General features: G+C 35.6%; 1 protein-coding gene across 1 annotated transcript; it reads right to left on the bottom strand.

Annotated features, from left to right (window-relative positions):
• Positions 1-2,806: 2,806 nt before the first annotated feature.
• LOC122638860 (ATP-dependent DNA helicase PIF1-like) lies at positions 2,807-4,136 on the bottom strand. Its single transcript, XM_043831710.1, has 3 exons — positions 3,885-4,136; positions 2,934-3,796; positions 2,807-2,843 (listed from the first exon to the last, which is right to left on the bottom strand). Exons 1-3 carry the CDS (start codon positions 4,134-4,136, stop codon positions 2,807-2,809), a joined length of 1,152 nt encoding a protein of 383 aa, XP_043687645.1.
• Positions 4,137-16,827: the final 12,691 nt, after the last annotated feature.

Genomic DNA, 16,827 nt, shown 5'->3' with positions numbered 1-16,827 from the left:
ATATAAGAGTGAAGTTGAGTTACAAGGCAATCCCACACAGTAACTCAAAACCAAAAGACATATCTACAATAGACTTTGTATACAAAAGTGTTTATAACAAAAAGGGTGGAGATAGCCTGGTTTGTCAGGCAGATCAAGAGAAAGCGCAGTCGTCACACGAGCATGAGACATCATGCTCCACTAAGAGAGGAGTATCAACTCCATGAGCTGAAGGAGTGTCCTGAGCAGAAGAAACTCCCACAAAAACAGCAGCAACAATAATAGTATCATCTGAAAAATATGAGGATCCATAAGGGTGAGCTCCACTGAGCCAAGTATGGAAAATCATGCAAGCACATGCAGATAGTCCATGATAAATGACCTAAAATAAACATGCTCCTAATATGGATACTAGGTCTCATGAGGTATTAGTACTACTGTAATAGAATGATAACCTCGGTCCCAGAAACATATAACCAGACGTCGGTTACCCAAGTGAAATCATTCTACTACGGTGGAGACCCGGCAGCTCAGGCATCAAACATCTGACGCTAATGGACCCCCAGTGACTAACCCTACTGTTTGTTCCCACATCTGTAATGTTCTTCGGAAATGGGACAGTGAATGGCATTTCGGAATCATCCCTTCGGACCTACCATGGGTTATCCAACACCTCTCCCCTGTTGACGTAGTACTGGGCTATGTCAATCCTAACTATATGCAATCTAAAATGATTGCATATGTATCAATAAGAGTACTAATAAGTTGACCAGTACGTCATCATAAATCATATAGTTCCAAGTACAGTATCAAGTGCAATGCAATATGCAAATGCATCCTAATTTACATGCATCTAATGCAAAGAAGTAAAAGCTAACAAACTACATGATCTGAGTTGTATTGATGATGCATGGTATAGCATCCTTAACAAAATCACAATTAAATTCATAAACACACCAAATTAAGTTCAATTTCCCTTACCTGAGATAACAGGCTAGTCTAGCCTGATAGAATTCTAAAACTCCAGATAAATCACACAAAGACAGGATTATACAGTCTTAAATAGACACAAAAATCACGAATTAGGCATAGGAAGAGTCCTAGGTCAAAGTCCTAGAAACAGGGTTAAAATCACGGACCGGATTCAGAGCCAAAACCCTACGGTCGACCGGTTACAGGCCTGCAACTCCATCCGATCCAAGAATCAGAATTGGGGCTTTTGTATGTAGTCCATGGATCTTGACATGCAAGCATCCAATTCCATATTTTAGACCTAATTTAGGGTGGGTCAGTAGAATTTGGGTAATTCAATTCATATTCACAAATCAATTTGGGGATTTGGTCAATTTAACCTAATCTAAGCTCATATCTCCTCGCCCCTTATTTCTTTACTCAAGTCATTCATGCTCTTGTCTAATTGGATCCCCTTATGGTTCTCTGCATCCTATCGACCCTTGGATATTCTTTTTGATTACATGGATGCCATAGCCTAACGTTCTACAATCTGTTTGTGTAACCAAAATTTAGCATCAAAACTATAAACAACAATAGTATACCTCAAATACAATTCAAACCTTCTCAGTTGCAGTTATGAGATCCTGAATGATGTTGTAAATGTTTAAATACTGCAGCAATCTTTATTTCGGATGCATAAGACAACGAACAACAAGGAGTTCTGGGCATATTCCATGAGCAGGATCACAAACTGCAAACACAGGTTCTGTATTTTCTTCAAGCAACTTATCTCTGCCAATGACAGTTTTATCAGAAAATTCAGGGTATTTAATCTTAGAATACCACATTTCCATACATATCATATGAAAAATTGATCGTTTAAGAAAAGGAAACCATCAAGTATGAAAGGAAAGCTAATTAGGCTTCTTAGAAAAACTTCCAATTTTCTATACAGGAGCTATGGTGATACAAATGCTCCTGAAATTTTATAAAAAACAATGAATGATTAACTTACTTTTGTACAACTGTTTAACAAAATTTAAGATGAAGAGGAGATTCTGGGAAAGAGAAGAATTATGGTGCAGTGTCACCAAGTTATCTCCCTCCTTTGACGAAATCTAGTGGTAGAGGAGTCCCATTCAGGTGGGAGAACTCCTGAATGGAGGCTCCAATCGGACTGAAACTCTAAGGGAAGGTAGCAAATATCCTAGCCCATTTTTCCAACTGATAGGCCTTCAAAACAAAAATCAAATGATAAAATAAAATTCCTGAATTTTAGGTCTAGCGGAAGAACAACACCCAGATCTGAATTCTATTTATACTTCATAGCAGAGATCGCTTTCAGGCCTGGGCTTCTAGGGTTTAAGTCATGCTAGAGTAAGGATGATTCTCCTTAAGTTGTAGAGAGAGAGAGAGAGAGGGAGAATGTAATGATTAAGATCGTACCAGTCGCCAGTTGTGCCGAAAAGGCTCCTGTCCTGCAGTGGAGGGAGCTGGACCGTCGAGCCCAGCAAAACCATAGCAAAAACAGGGGTATGGTGGTCTTTTCACAGGTGGGTGGTACCTGGGCCCCACATGTGAAATGACCAGCCCACCCTTGTTTTTGGGTGGTTTTGCTTGGTTGGACGCTCCAGTTTCCACCACTGTTGGACAGGAGCCAAATCCCAGTTGTGCAGGCCCAACATGTTTATATTATTAGTATAGAGCCGGGTCGGGCTCAGCCCAAGGCCTCAACCAAGGCATATACAGGAAAGCTACTTAGTCTCCTTAGAAAAACTTCCAATTTTCTATACAGGAGCTATGGTGATGCAAATGCACCTGAAATTTATAAAAAACAATGAATGATTAACTTACTTTTGTACGAAGTTATCTATTATTCTTCGTCAAGAGACATCGCAAAATCATTTAACCTGTAAAAAAATATAATTAGTCATACTATGTAATAATAGTTATTTCATTGGAACTTAATATTTTAAAATTTTTAAATTCCTTCATTTTACCTATTTTGTAATAATACTTCTTTGTAGACCACGTTCTTTGTGTAAGTTCCATTTCTTCTTTTTGCATAGTCCCTCTTCACCAAAACCTTGGTGGTAGACATTGATATACCTCTTGATAATGCTACGTACAATTGCCCATGTGAAAATACTGGTTCTGGTAGATATACTCCTACATGTGGTATTGTTTGGCCTTGTGATTTATTTATTGTCATTGAAAAATTAAGTCGAATTGGGAATTGCTCTCTTTTCAAATGAAAAGGATATCCTTCATTTTTTGCTGGAGATAGTGGGATTCTTGGAAGAGGAACAAGATTACCCGAAAATTGTCCAACTGCAATCTCTGCTAGGATAACATTTTTTTGAAACTGATGACAAATCAACCGTGTACCCTTGCATTCACCCTGAGAAGGATTCAAATTTCTTAATAGCATTATTGGACAATTCTTCTTCAAAACTAATTTATATGGTGGAAGTCCCTTTGGAGCCAATGAATTGGGGTATTCTTCAGGATATTGAGTATCTGCATCATCTGTTGATGAATCAAAGCTATGATATGTAACACTTTCTCCTGGAAATTGACAAATTAGTTTCTCATTCAATTTGTCTACTGTGTCATTTTTCGTTGCCAAGATAGCTCGTTCTGTAATGTATTCTGTTGAATCAGATTGAAGTTGTAATGAAGGAAATATTGCATTTATCAACTCATTTTCTGATTTTTCTTCACCTTCGAATTCTATCACCATTTCATCTGGAATGTGGATAGAATCTCCCAATTCTGTTGGTTCTTCTCCATTCCCAACACGTAGCAGAAAATCACTAAAATATTTATCTGCTATCGCCCTCATGTTAGTTTTCAATTGAAACTTTTTTCATTTTTTGCCATAAATATGACATCACTAAACTTGCATCTACTGTCTCTGATCTTGTAGCTCGAGGAACCACTGGAAGTACCTGTCTGAAGTCTCCTCCGAATATCATAACCTTTCCTCTAAATGATTCTGAGTTGTTTGTTATATCTGGTAATGTCCGATCAACTACTTCAATTGCTTGGCATTTTGCCATTGGAGCTTCATCCCATATAATAAGTTTTGCTTTTCTTATTAATTCAGCTGTGGCACTTTGTTTTGAGACACTGCAAATACTTGAATCATTGATATTTATTGGGATTTTAAATCTTAAATGTGCAGTTCGACCTCCTGGCATTATTGTTGCTGCTACACCTGATGTTATTGCCAATGCAATTTCCTTATTTGATCTTATCGTTGCAAGTAGAGCACGATATAAATATGTCGTATTGCTCTGCATTCAACTTCTTCTGCACCTCATAATCTTCAACAGGAACTGTTATGGAATACTCATCTGCTATTTCTCTTGGTTGAGATTCATTTAAATGAATTGAATTATATTGTATTTCTGGCAAATCATAATCTTTGCTGCTTTTCCCCATGCTTTGTAAGAATGAATTGACACTTTTAATTGTTTCCAATTCATGATATTCATATCCTCCACTTCTTTTCTGTATGTCTTCGGACAATGCTTCGTAATGATCATTCCATAGCTTTCTAACATCACCAGGCTCACAGTGAACAAGTATCATTGCAAAAAGTTTACGAACGATGATAGGCATGTGGAAGAAAGCTGAATCTTCTAAACATTCCGAAATAGCATTATCACTTTTAAGAAGTCCTTGCTTTGATCTGCTTCTTTAAAAGATGAGCATTCGAAACCTTCAACACATAATATATTTTGAAAAGATGTTGGACCCCTTATGTGATTTAATAACAATCTTAAATAGAACCTTTCTCCATCTGAAGGCTTAGTTGAATTAACTCGTCCTATTGATTGTTTTACCTTCCTTTGTGTCCAACATTTTCCTTGTTGGTTCCACACATAATGCTCTGGAAATTCTCTGTACAGATATTTTCTTGCCTCCTGATGAACAGAATTCATTCTGAAAAACTCTGTCAACATCGTTTTATATGTATTAACCGAATGAAGGACCTTATTCAAATCTTGTTTTTCCTAGTACCATATCATCTGTTGATCTGGTAGATGCAATTGTAAATTTTTAACATATGGGAACATCTCATTCAAATTGAATTCAAAAATTCTCCAAAATGCTTCTTGTGCAAATACCCATCTTGCATCTCTGAATTGCTTTATTTCATCTATGATATATTCTTCATTACCATGGGTCATAGAAATTGAAACCCGATCATGACCTTTATAGACATATTTGTATAGGTACTTTACTACCTTCAATCCAGAACATATCTCAACATTAATGTGACAGTCATATCTTGACAGAAGGTATGGATTATAAGGAACAACCCATCTGTTATCTAAGTAATGACGGCGTACTTTAACTTGTGCTCCATCATTTCTTCTTCTGTAAATAGGGTAAGAATCTTTACCTTGCATAGTATTTTGATTAAACGTGCGGGGATATCGATTCTTACATACTCCATCCCTCATACATGGATTATGCTTATTTAAATTTCCACAAGGACCGTGCATCATATGCTTTACAACCTTCTCATGTAAATCAGAATATTCCGCGAAATTTGGAATTTCAGCACAAACATATCTATCAAAATGATCAGCATTTGTTATCTCTTTTTGCATAATTACCAATATGTGTGGTGGTGGAAGCCCTCTTTTTTTAAATTCAACGACATCTACATGTGCAACTACTTCACCAAAAATGAATTTTTTGAATAATTGATCCTTTAAATCCTGTAACTTTGCTCTAAATACCCTGGCGGTAAGATCTGGTCTATCTTGAGGTACTTGACCTTGTTTCAATTCTTCATGTATCTCAATCCAATCTGGGTTGCATGTCATTGTAATAAAAAGATCAGGTTTTCCAAATTTTTGTACTAATGCTAGAGCATCAAGATACCTTCGTCGCATATCTCTTGGTCTTCTAATAAAAGATGCAGGTAAAACAAACTTTGTACCAACTTGATCTCCTCTTGTTTCACCAGCTACAACACTATCAACTATTCCTTGATATAATTCCGCTCAAATATTTGATTGTTTTGTTCAGAAAAAATCTAATCTTGTTGCTTCAATTTTAATATACATATCCACAACATATTGATGTAGCAGTCGACCAGCAGATAAAAGAATTGAACGATAACCATCTCGAATTTGAAGTTTTTAACAGTAGTATGCTCTGGGAGATATTCTATTCTTTTTACTCTCATCAAAACCTACAATTTGGAATATTAAAGTTATATTGTCATCTAAATATTAAACCTTTTAAAAAAGGTAATCGTTTAATTCTAACGAACCTTCACTGTTGTCTTCTGCATTAAATATAGATTCTTCGCATGTAATATCATGTAAAACTGTATACGGTTCACCTCTTTTCTTTATTCTTCTGTGCCATCCAACTTCTCCATTTGGATATAAAAGAGGATACTGCAATGCATCATAACAACCATAATAATGTTTTACTTGATGTTTCTTACCAGAATGTCCTTCAATTACTATGTCACATTTTTCTATCCTATTTGGATTGTTTCCTACTACCCAAATAGCTGTAACTTGATCTACTAATGATGCATTATAAACTTACTGATCAAGATGTACATCGCTTTTGATAATTATATCATAATTCTCCAACGAAGGAACATCTTTCAAGCTTCTGAAGAATCTAGCATATGGATTATTTGAAAGAATCTCCATCAGTTTCAACACTGTTGAAGTTTTTATTCTTGCAATCTTTGCATCCTACGCTGTAGTTCGTTATCAGTATCGTAAAAATACAATTGCAAATAGCATGGTTTACCTTCTTCCGGAAAGATTGAAGGTAATTCATGGTATATTTGTCCTTGAGCTCTAAAAGTGTATATACCCTGTTTACCATTTGCTAGATCTTTATCCACATGAACTCCAAAAGATGTGAAGGAAAATATGCTATTGTAAACCCTTATGAATCTTCGGAATTCAATAGCCTCAGATGTTTGAGATGTAAAAAGATTATATAACTCATCTGAAACCGTCGTGGATGCTAAAACGACATTTCCATTAGAGCAACAAAATGACAGAGTTTCATATTGAAATTTCTTTGCTCCACAATGTTTGCAAGGTGGTACTTTTTGGAGTACATATAAAGTTGAACATTCTGGTTCAAACAGTAATTTAATTAAAAAAAATAATAAATGCTGTATTAAATAAATATTAAAAATATGAGTAAACAACTTTTACACAAACTAAGGCTTGCCTAAATACCTATATCACACCTTCACTAATAAATGTTGACTCACAGACCCCCTGGAATTTACGTAGTTAGTTTATGTTAATCTAACGTGGTCATGCTATCTGATGATCCTAAACTATTTAAAATACGAAAATAGCCTTATATGCAAAGGAAATGGAGATGAAAGAGCGAAATAAAATCCAATAACTCATCCTCCTCAAATCCCAGCGAAGGAACACATCTCATAATCTTATGCCTCATAACTCTAATGTTTATGTTCATGACGAAGGACGCTTAGACGTGCCTAGGGGTCTGTAACTCTAAATTTATAAGTGAGGTAGTGTACAAGGTATTTGGAAAAAACTCAATGGTTGTACAACATGATTACCCTAAAAATATTTATGTCTACATTTTTTTAAATAATACTAACCTTCCATATAAGATAGTTGATTTTCTGAGCTTTTAGCATTTGATGTTGTAGCCCTTGATTCTGTAAGTTGGGCTTTAAGCAACCAGTTTTGGGGACTTCTTCTTTTGGTCCTTTTAGCCGCATTATATCTTTCACGTTGATTTTCAGTTAACTTTAGTTTTGGTGACATAGTAATCTAGTTGAAAAAAAATACAAATTGTAATTAAGAAGAATATAAGTACATATCAACATAAAATTAAATTTAATAAAACAAGGATTATTTACCAAAATGATACAACTAAAAGCAATAAACATATAAAGGAATAATACAAAATCTTGGAATTTCAATTTATTATAGAGCATCTCGTATTAGTTCCACAAACAACGAATATTGTAACAAATGAATCATGATATATACTAAAATTGTGCATTAGTTTGAAAAATAGAAGATTTTTAACAAAAATATATGATCACCGAAGATGATGAACCAAACCTCATATAATCGATGATAAAAAGAAGAGGCATGGAAAGATTGACAGATAACAATGGAGAAACAGAAGACTTCCAATAATAAAGTAACAAAGAACAATTTTATTGGTTGAGTAGAGAGATAACCAAAGGTGGGTGAATTAAACGTAGTCCCCCCATCACTACCACTTTTGTTTCTTGTGATCACAATTTGATTGGTACCATCTCCTATCATCCTAATATTGATATTGTTCTTATCAATTGATACATACTAACCATAGACTACTTACAAAACAGAACCAGAACCAAGATCAAAAAATCAGTTAGCCTATGTTCTGTCCCTTCTTTCTTTGGTGGTACTATTTGAGCTTTGCATCAAAGACTCTTTCTGCTATGGGTTAAAAACCTGCATCCAGGGATGGTTTGGAAACTTCTGCCTAGTATTACTTTGCAGGATTTTTGTTCATTTTTCTGATTGCTGGTCCAGGTGATTGTACCTATGGTACTTTGATTGATGTTTATGGTAAAGCTGGCCTTAAGGAAGAAGCGCTACTTTGGCTGGAAAAGATGAACAATCGAGGGATCGACCCTGATGAGGTAACAATGGGGATTGTAGTTCAAACCTACATGAAGGCAAGAGAGTTTGAAAAGGCTAAGCATAGTGGTCATCTGGTAAAGCAGTTGATGATGTAGAGGGAGGAAGAGAGAGAGAAATCCAGAGGTTCTAAGGCTTTGCTTGAATGTGGTGATCAACCTTAATAGCCAATAGAAATATCTCAATGATCTTGTTTATGTTTTTCTCATGGGAAGTAAAATTCCCACAAGATAAACAATGGCCATCAACATATAAGTACACACATAAGCTGATTCTGACTCCTCCAGAACCAAAACCAAAGGGGATATTTCAGGTTCTATTTGAGAAAATCAATACTTCAAATCCAAAGAAAATACAAGAATTCCTTCCTGTACAAAAGGGTTACCCCATTTGAGGCGTCTAAGCTAATGCATTGTTGAGTTGGAACATTCCATACTTGCAGTTATGAAAAACATGGGCTTTAGAACTGGGTTTTTCATTTTCAATGCTTTCAAATAGAGGTTTTACCACAGGAACTGCTATCGTAGGCAAAACAGTGGATATTGAGAGGATGAGAAATGTAGAGAAAATTAATCCATTAATTCTTTTCCTAGCTCAGAGCAGAGTAAAGAGCGACATAAACAAAGAAGGTAAGAGACGAACGGAACAAAGAAATCTGTCACAAAAGGACAGAGTATAGAGAGAGAGCTGTACAACTGGATTTATTCCATTTGAAGAAGTATTTAAGTAGTAGATCGGTATCTTATCAAGAAAATGAAAATCGTAAGACCTGATACGTCTGCAATCTGCATTACTTATTAAATTCGAATTTAATAAGCTAATTCAACGACTGCTTTTATTTTTACATAAAAAATTATAAGGGAACCTGTATATTTTCAAAGAATCTAAAAATTATGAGCACCTTATCTGTGTTCTTAACTGAACTTGGATTTTCCACAATAGGTCTAACTACATCTTCACTTTTCATGTTATGGGTTTTTTGGTAAATTCTTGCACTTCTCTTGCTCGTGACGATCAGATTTTCAAACAGTTTATCATCCCTCTGTTTCTTAACAGAATCAACCCTGTCTACAGGTGATACAGAAACTATGACATTCACTGAATTCTTCGAAGAACACAGGACGGGAAAATGACTAACATCTAAATGCTGGTATTTTACAAACATTTCTGCAAATGGGCCTGCATGAACTCCTCTAAAAAGTTTATTCCAATTACTGAAAAATGGCTAACATTTTGGCAAATGGGCCTGCTTGATTATTGTATTCCCCAGTTTGCAGTTCTGCACTATTTGTGCCCCCATTCTAATTTCTGCACTTTTAAAAAAATTTCAGTCCATTCCTCACAATTGAGATTCAAACTTCCTGCTGCCCTAAATAATTTCTGAACAGGCAGTGCAACTTATGTTTTTTGGGTGAATAATATATTCATTACCAAAAGTACAAGCAAGCTTCTCAATCATATCACAAATTGAATTTCCAACAGAAGACATGTACACCCTAATCGACTCTCTATTCAAAGGAAGAATTAAGGATTGTATGAACCTCTGGGATGATATGAATACCCAAAAAATAATACCCACAAACTCTACCTATGGTACTTTGATTCATGTTTATGGTAAAGCTGCCCTCAAGGAAGAAGCGCTACTTTGGCTGGAAAATATTGATTACCTTTGGTTCAAAGAACTAAAACCACAAGTGATCAGGATGCTCAACATTCATAAATGTAGATTCCTCTATTGGATCATGGAGACACTAAGTAAATCACCTAGATCACTTAGCCAATCCATGAAGTTTTACAGATGCAGTATATCAGGTATTTGCTCCATCAACACATATCCAACCAGCTACAAATCACATGCCCTCATGATGTAAATAGGTAGATGACTTACAATTCCCTCTCTTTAGTCATTAATATCAGCAAATTTCAATTTCAAATTATGTAATTAAGTTATGTGGAATTTGAATATTTATTCAAAGCTTTACTTTGCTTAAATGCAATTTGAAAATTATCATGAGATGGAATTGTTTATACAGGGAAATCTTGAAAAGAAGAAAAGAAGGGAGACCATTATCGTTGTATTAAAGTTGTTGAATCAATGTTCCAGTTTCTTCAGAGGAATTGCCAAAGTTATGAAGCCTGCCCTTCAAAAAAATCACACGATTGCCTAAGAAATTTTTTTGATCTCTCGCCCTCTGTTGCCTAAAGCCTTTTATAAATGGTGCTTGGAATAAAAGAAGAGGTGGATAGAGCTGAATGGTGGTTATCAGAGGCGCTGATTGATATTCGCAACTAAAGTAGCTTTTGAAACTCATCTAAATTGAAGAGCATGATTTCTACCATTAATCGAGTTATCGCTCTTACCTGTCAACGCCGGAGATGCAGTCGCTGCCTTCGTCTCACAGTCTCCTTCAAGTCGAAGGTAAATTTGGATCGATGATGCCGATGACGGAGACTAATCAGAGAAACCAACTCTCGATTAGGCCGATGACGCAGACTAAGAAGAAGAAGGAAACCCAGATTAAGAAGAAATCGATTGATCAGGTTGGGGGAAAAAAAGACCCCGATTAAGAAGAAGGAAACCGAAGAACAAAGGTAACCACAAAGCACAAGAAAAGTAGAAGAAGTGGGAAAAAACATAAACACAAAATTACCTGTCGAAGCCGGAGATGCAGTCGCTGCCTTCGTCTCACAGTCTCCTTCAAGTCGAAGGTCGAAGTGTCAAACACATGTATTGCAGGCTGAGTTATGATTGCAGGGTTTGGGTTGCAATGGACAAGGATGGGGAAGATGAAGCAAAGGGTGGAGAAACACACTACTTTGGTAAGACAGATGATGAAGCAGCGTAGATCGATATTCTGTGTGGAAGATGAAGGAGAAGGAAAGAAAAGCAACTGTACCATTAAATAAAAATTAAATAAATTAAAACAAAAAATATTAAGATACTAAAAGGGTACCAATAATTTTATAAAACACAAATAACAAAAAAGTAAAAACATGAAAGAATCGTGGTATTTAGTGATATTTAAATAAAAATAAAGGGTATAATCGGTAAATGAAAACTTTGTCAGGACATGCTTTTATATATATACATATATGACCATGTGTAGAGGCAGAAGAGATATTTGAGAGAGGAGGGTTGCTATACCAAATAATATTTTCTTCTTTCTGAAAGTTAATCAAAATTATGCTTTTAAAGAAGAGTTCTTCATCCTATAAAGTTTAAAGGTCAAATTTCCAGCTTCCAAGCAAACTACCATGTAGTCTTACCCTCGAGTGGCAATCAATCAAAAACCAATAAATTATGTATTAAAAAAATTCCTCCAAGTAAAATTGGTTTCACAGATGCATGTGTTTGACAGGGAGGAAAATATAAAATTTCTAGCATTGTTACTTGTAACTTCCAGATTAAACAAGAGGAAATAAAACTTGGTAAATTGTTCCAAAACAGTGTAAATACCATTTTGCTTGAAACAAGCAGCAGAACCCGTTCAACCCAAACATCAAACACACATTGTTCTAATAGTTTAATAATCATCTAAACTATATATTAAAGCTAATCCTTCTCTATTTTAATCTTCTTGTTTTTGTTGTCTGCATATTCTTCCAAATCAATGATTTTGTTCTTTCCAGTATTTTCTTTTTTGATTTTTCTGCAACAATTCTTCTTGATATTTTACTGCCATTGTTTCTGCTATCCATTTTGAAGTAGAAACAGTAAATCTTGGATATGCAAGAATATAATTTATTTTTGTACTGCAAAACGGAAAATAAACATTAAATTAAATATTAAGTGTATTAATTAAATTAATTAGTTATGAAAAAAAACTTGTTTTTACCTTTTCTGTTGATTCTCCATATTCACTTGCTGAGCATCCTATAACTGTTTCGATATTATAAAATATTGTAATAGTTATTGTATCTGATCAATCTGTAACCTTAAATCTTACCATGTACCTGTCAATAAAAAAAATTTATTAAAAATATTTTTAACTTACAAAATTGGTTATTTTTTAAATTTGTGAAAGAAAACAGATGTGAAAAACAAAAAGGGAAAAATTAATGGGAAAATAATTGGAACTACAAGTGAGCGTTTTATTTTAGAATGGGAAGGAAGAAGTAGGGGGAGAGAGCGAGAGAGATAGGTGGAGAAGAGGCAAAAGGATTGCTTGATGAATAATCTCTTATTAGACTTTCTCTCACTTGTGTCTTCCCAGGTGTCGTTTTTCAAAGGACTAACGGAAGGGATATATGTACATCGTAGAGTATGGTGATTGGTGATAGATAAGAAGGAAGAGCCTTCCCTTCCCTTCTTGCATATTTCCTTGGCAATTGTAATCTTCATTCCTTCTACTGCTAATCTGCTATTGCAAACTTGAAGTACACAAATGCCCCACTGCACCAAACCCGTCAATATTTTCAAGCCTTTAAGCTTTAAGTCTGTTACTGTTTGTTTCCCTCATTTTTATTTTTTGGGTCAATTTTAACTTGGTCTCTCTTTCTCTCTGGATTTGGGTTGTAGTGCTTGAGGATTTAGTCGGAACTCGAAAGCTCACATGAGAAGGTTGGATTTGAGGATGAGTGGGGTTGCAGGAGGTGTGTGGGGCGGAGTTGCAGACACATTGGGATTGGGAGTTCTAAGTGTTTAGGGGGTGGGTAGGGCAGTAGTATTCCGTGTTGGTAGAAGAAGAAGAAGGAGAAGAAGGGTGTGGGTCCCATTTGTTTTTTAAAGAATAACAATTAGAGAAATCATGAGTGAAAGTAGCCGGTATTGTAGATTACACATGGCATCCAAGTAACGGACAAGGAGTGAAATCTCACTCCTACATCTGCATCCAGAAGTGATTTCTTCTAAAGTTCTAAAAGGATGTAGGATAATTATTCAAGGGAAAAAACTTGCCATAACTCATCCAATCAATACAAAACGAAAACCGCAAAAGCAGATATTCATGGAAAAGAGAGAAAACTAAGAACCAGAACAAAAACTTTTACAGGAAAATCTGTTCATGCAAAAGATAGAAAACTAAGAACCAAAACAAAATCTCTTACAAGAAAATCAAAAGAGTTGAATTAGAAAAAAGTGAGAAGCTTCTGGTTAGAATATAATACAATAGTATTTACAACAGTAGAATGTATGCAAAACAAGAGGTCACTGACCTTGTAAAGCTTCAAATTCCAATGAAAAATATATCAAACTTCAGCTAAAAGATGCAATCTGTTAAATGAAGTGTAGTGCAGGAATACCAGTATCAATTATTTTTGACGTACCAAAGAGAATCCGAAAGAAAATAGCAAACACTGAAGTAGAGAATGAGAAAGAGAAAGTGAAGGAGAATTATAAATAGAGGTGGCTGGTCTGTCGAGGAAGTCACTATATCAATTATTTCCTTTTGTGAGTTTGATGGGGAGAGATTTTATAATTGGTAGATAAGAACTGAATTTAGATTTATTTCCTTCTTTGAAAGAGATTTTATAATTGATAGGTAAGAACTTGATTTAGATTTATTTCCTCTCTCTCTCTCCTACACTCTACACGTTTTTTGGTTTATTCACCTTCCTTTTATTATATCAATCTATTAAATTCCTTTTTTCTTCAATTGACATATAAGTGTGTTTCCTAATAAGGCTGTAAAGGAAGTAGAGTTACTTTTTCAGTAACCAAAAAAATCGTGCCTTGGAATGAGCATCGGTTTCGTAGGGGCTATTATTGACTTCTTACAATTGGGGGCTTAGGGGGAATAATAATGATCCTAAATGGATCCTTTCTTTTTCTGCAAGACCGGTTGTGGGCAACTAATGTTTCTTATTTAATTGGGCCCTGAAGTCTCCCTTGTGAATGGTTCCGTTGGCTACTTACCTATTCTCCTTTTGCATCATCCTTCGTCTTCCCTCATCATCTCTCTCTTCCCATCTCTCCCTCCCCTTTTAACATGAAAGTAAATACTCAAATCTACACATATAAGGGCCCAGGTTGTGTATATTAATGACTAATTATATTCTTATAAAACTTATCTTTCTTGCTCTTTTATATTATGCTGACAAAAACGCTCTTAGTTAATTATAATAGGCAACATGTATAATTAAAAAATGGTCATATTCCAATTATGCTTCAAATTAAGGGGCTTCTCAAATTTGGGTGTTCCAACAGCTTCATCAAACGATATTCCTGATTGCTTACTGAGGATGGGGGACCAAGCTGCATGATTTTCCAAGAAAATGGCTTGAATATTTATTGGTTGATAAGGTTTTTAACTTGTTTTTTTTAGTACATGCAATGGTTTTAAGTATGATCATGGGAAAATGCCATGGTTATTCTACAATACTTAGACGACGGGCACATGCTAAAGGCCTCAAGAATCACCATCAACTGCAGCAATCATGCTGATCGACGGTAATACACAACAGTCAGATGAGCTTCTAATCTTGCACCTCACACCCTAGGCACTGGGAGACCTTGACACTTTCTTCAACCCTAAGAACATGGAAGGAGAAGACTTCAGTAAAGGAGCAAAGGCCTCTCTCTGTCAAAATATTTGCTTCATTTGGTTTGATTTAATTTTTCTTTAATTTTTCTGTAACAATACTGTAGGTCCCCCCCCCACAACGCCTGGTATAAGGATGTGCCCCGAGAATGTTTCTTCCATCTGTTGTTTTTTAATTCTAACTTCGCAATCCAGATTCGTACAATGACTTTCAATCAATGGTCATTTTTATTGTAAATTCCCAAAACTCTGTCCATCAAATCAAATTAGCCAAAAAATTAGTGAGTGGAAAGAGAAAAAATAAAAGGATTGAATCATATTGCTCTCTCTAATTTTTTTTTCCCATAAAGTCAATAGATTCCATTGACCTGTAAAAATCAGGCCTAACCATTTAACAATTGATTCTAAGGCTCTGTTTGTTTCCAGCTAAAAACGTCATGGCTTTTACTTGGAAACAAACGACGCCTAAACAAAAGTTCAAGAATACTGGTAGCCTTTTTTTTTTTGGGGGGGGGGGGGGGGGGGGGAGGGGTTGATAGGTAAGGATGTGTATCATTTGCTTCTGCATGCTTCAAAATAAAGCAAGAATTCTTCTCCAAAGGAGATGGCCTCTCTCAAAAATGGACGCACACATTAACCTTGTATTCATGAGATCCAAATAATTGACATTGAGGTCAACAAATGGTCTACAAATCTTATAGCTACTGGAAAATGGAAGCTTGATTCATTTTTCTAATTTCCCACTCTCTGTATCATTCATAATCCCTCCATCCCCCTCCCCCTTACCCCAAGAGTAAAGAGATAGAGAAATGGGTTAGGTAAAGCAACCATTTATGGATGGAGCAAATGAACTGGGAGTAATATAATTTTAAAGACAATAAATAGTATATAAATGTCAGATGCTAGAACATTTGTTAATCAACCAAACAATCCATAGGCAATATTTACCAAAGTTCCTAATGAGGATAAGCCAGAACCCAAGATTGATCTAACATGGGGTTTAAACTCAAAAGTCAGTCGTTAGAAGTTGTTTCATTGGCAGTGTCTGCTGTAGAAGAGAATGTGGCAGTACCAACAGCAGGCTGCATTATTCGAGGCTTGGAAAAGGTACCAGTAGTTGGGGAAGGCTCTACCTGCAAGACAAAGAGGTGATGTAACAAAAAGTTATTGATCGAGAAGACTCTCTCCGCAACTGAATCATGCATGATTCAGAAATGTAAAAAAGGAAAAATGGAATCAACAGATTATTCACAGCCCCTATGGATCCACAACCAGAAACCATTCCTCTACTTTCTATCTCCAAATAAGATTTGGAAAAGGGAAAAGGTAAAGAGAGAGAGAAACGGCTGGGCAGCATCTTAAAAATCCAGTTAGAAATCCCTTTCAGTGCTCTTCTGGTTCTTACAAATTTCTGTGTCATCAATAAGGGTATTAAATGAATAAGGGGCTTCACAAACAAGTGGAAAAAGCAAGTCATTTTAAAAAAAAAATTACCCAAGGGCCACTGTTCCCGAGTGGTCTCGGTGTGGCTTTTTGACGCCACCGGTGGTCGGAGTAGACTTTCTCACACCGTTCACAGAGATCAAAGAAAATTTTCAGATTATACCATGCTTTTAAGTTTATTACGGCAAAACTACTCAAGGCTGATTCCATTAAAAAAATTTGGGCAAAACCCTTATCGAAGGCAGAAGAAAAAATCACGAAAGAAACAGAGTGAATCCAATGGAAAAAACACT

Source organism: Telopea speciosissima, chromosome 9 (assembly GCF_018873765.1).
Source record: "Telopea speciosissima isolate NSW1024214 ecotype Mountain lineage chromosome 9, Tspe_v1, whole genome shotgun sequence".
Classification (NCBI taxonomy): Eukaryota; Viridiplantae; Streptophyta; class Magnoliopsida; order Proteales; family Proteaceae; genus Telopea; species Telopea speciosissima.
This window is presented reverse-complemented; position numbering and strand designations above follow the sequence as displayed.

Bases quoted from the DNA above. Each gene is read 5' to 3' on its own strand.
- LOC122638860 (XM_043831710.1), bottom strand. From the start codon at position 4,136: ATGCCAGGAGGTCGAACTGCACATTTAAGATTTAAAATCCCAATAAAT. The intron at 3,797-3,884 runs GTACTTCCAGTG...AAATGAAAAAAG, and splicing joins TCGGAGGAGACTTCAGACAG to TTTCAATTGAAAACTAACAT. The intron at 2,844-2,933 runs GTAAAATGAAGG...ATTTTTTTACAG, and splicing joins GAAGTATTATTACAAAATAG to GTTAAATGATTTTGCGATGT.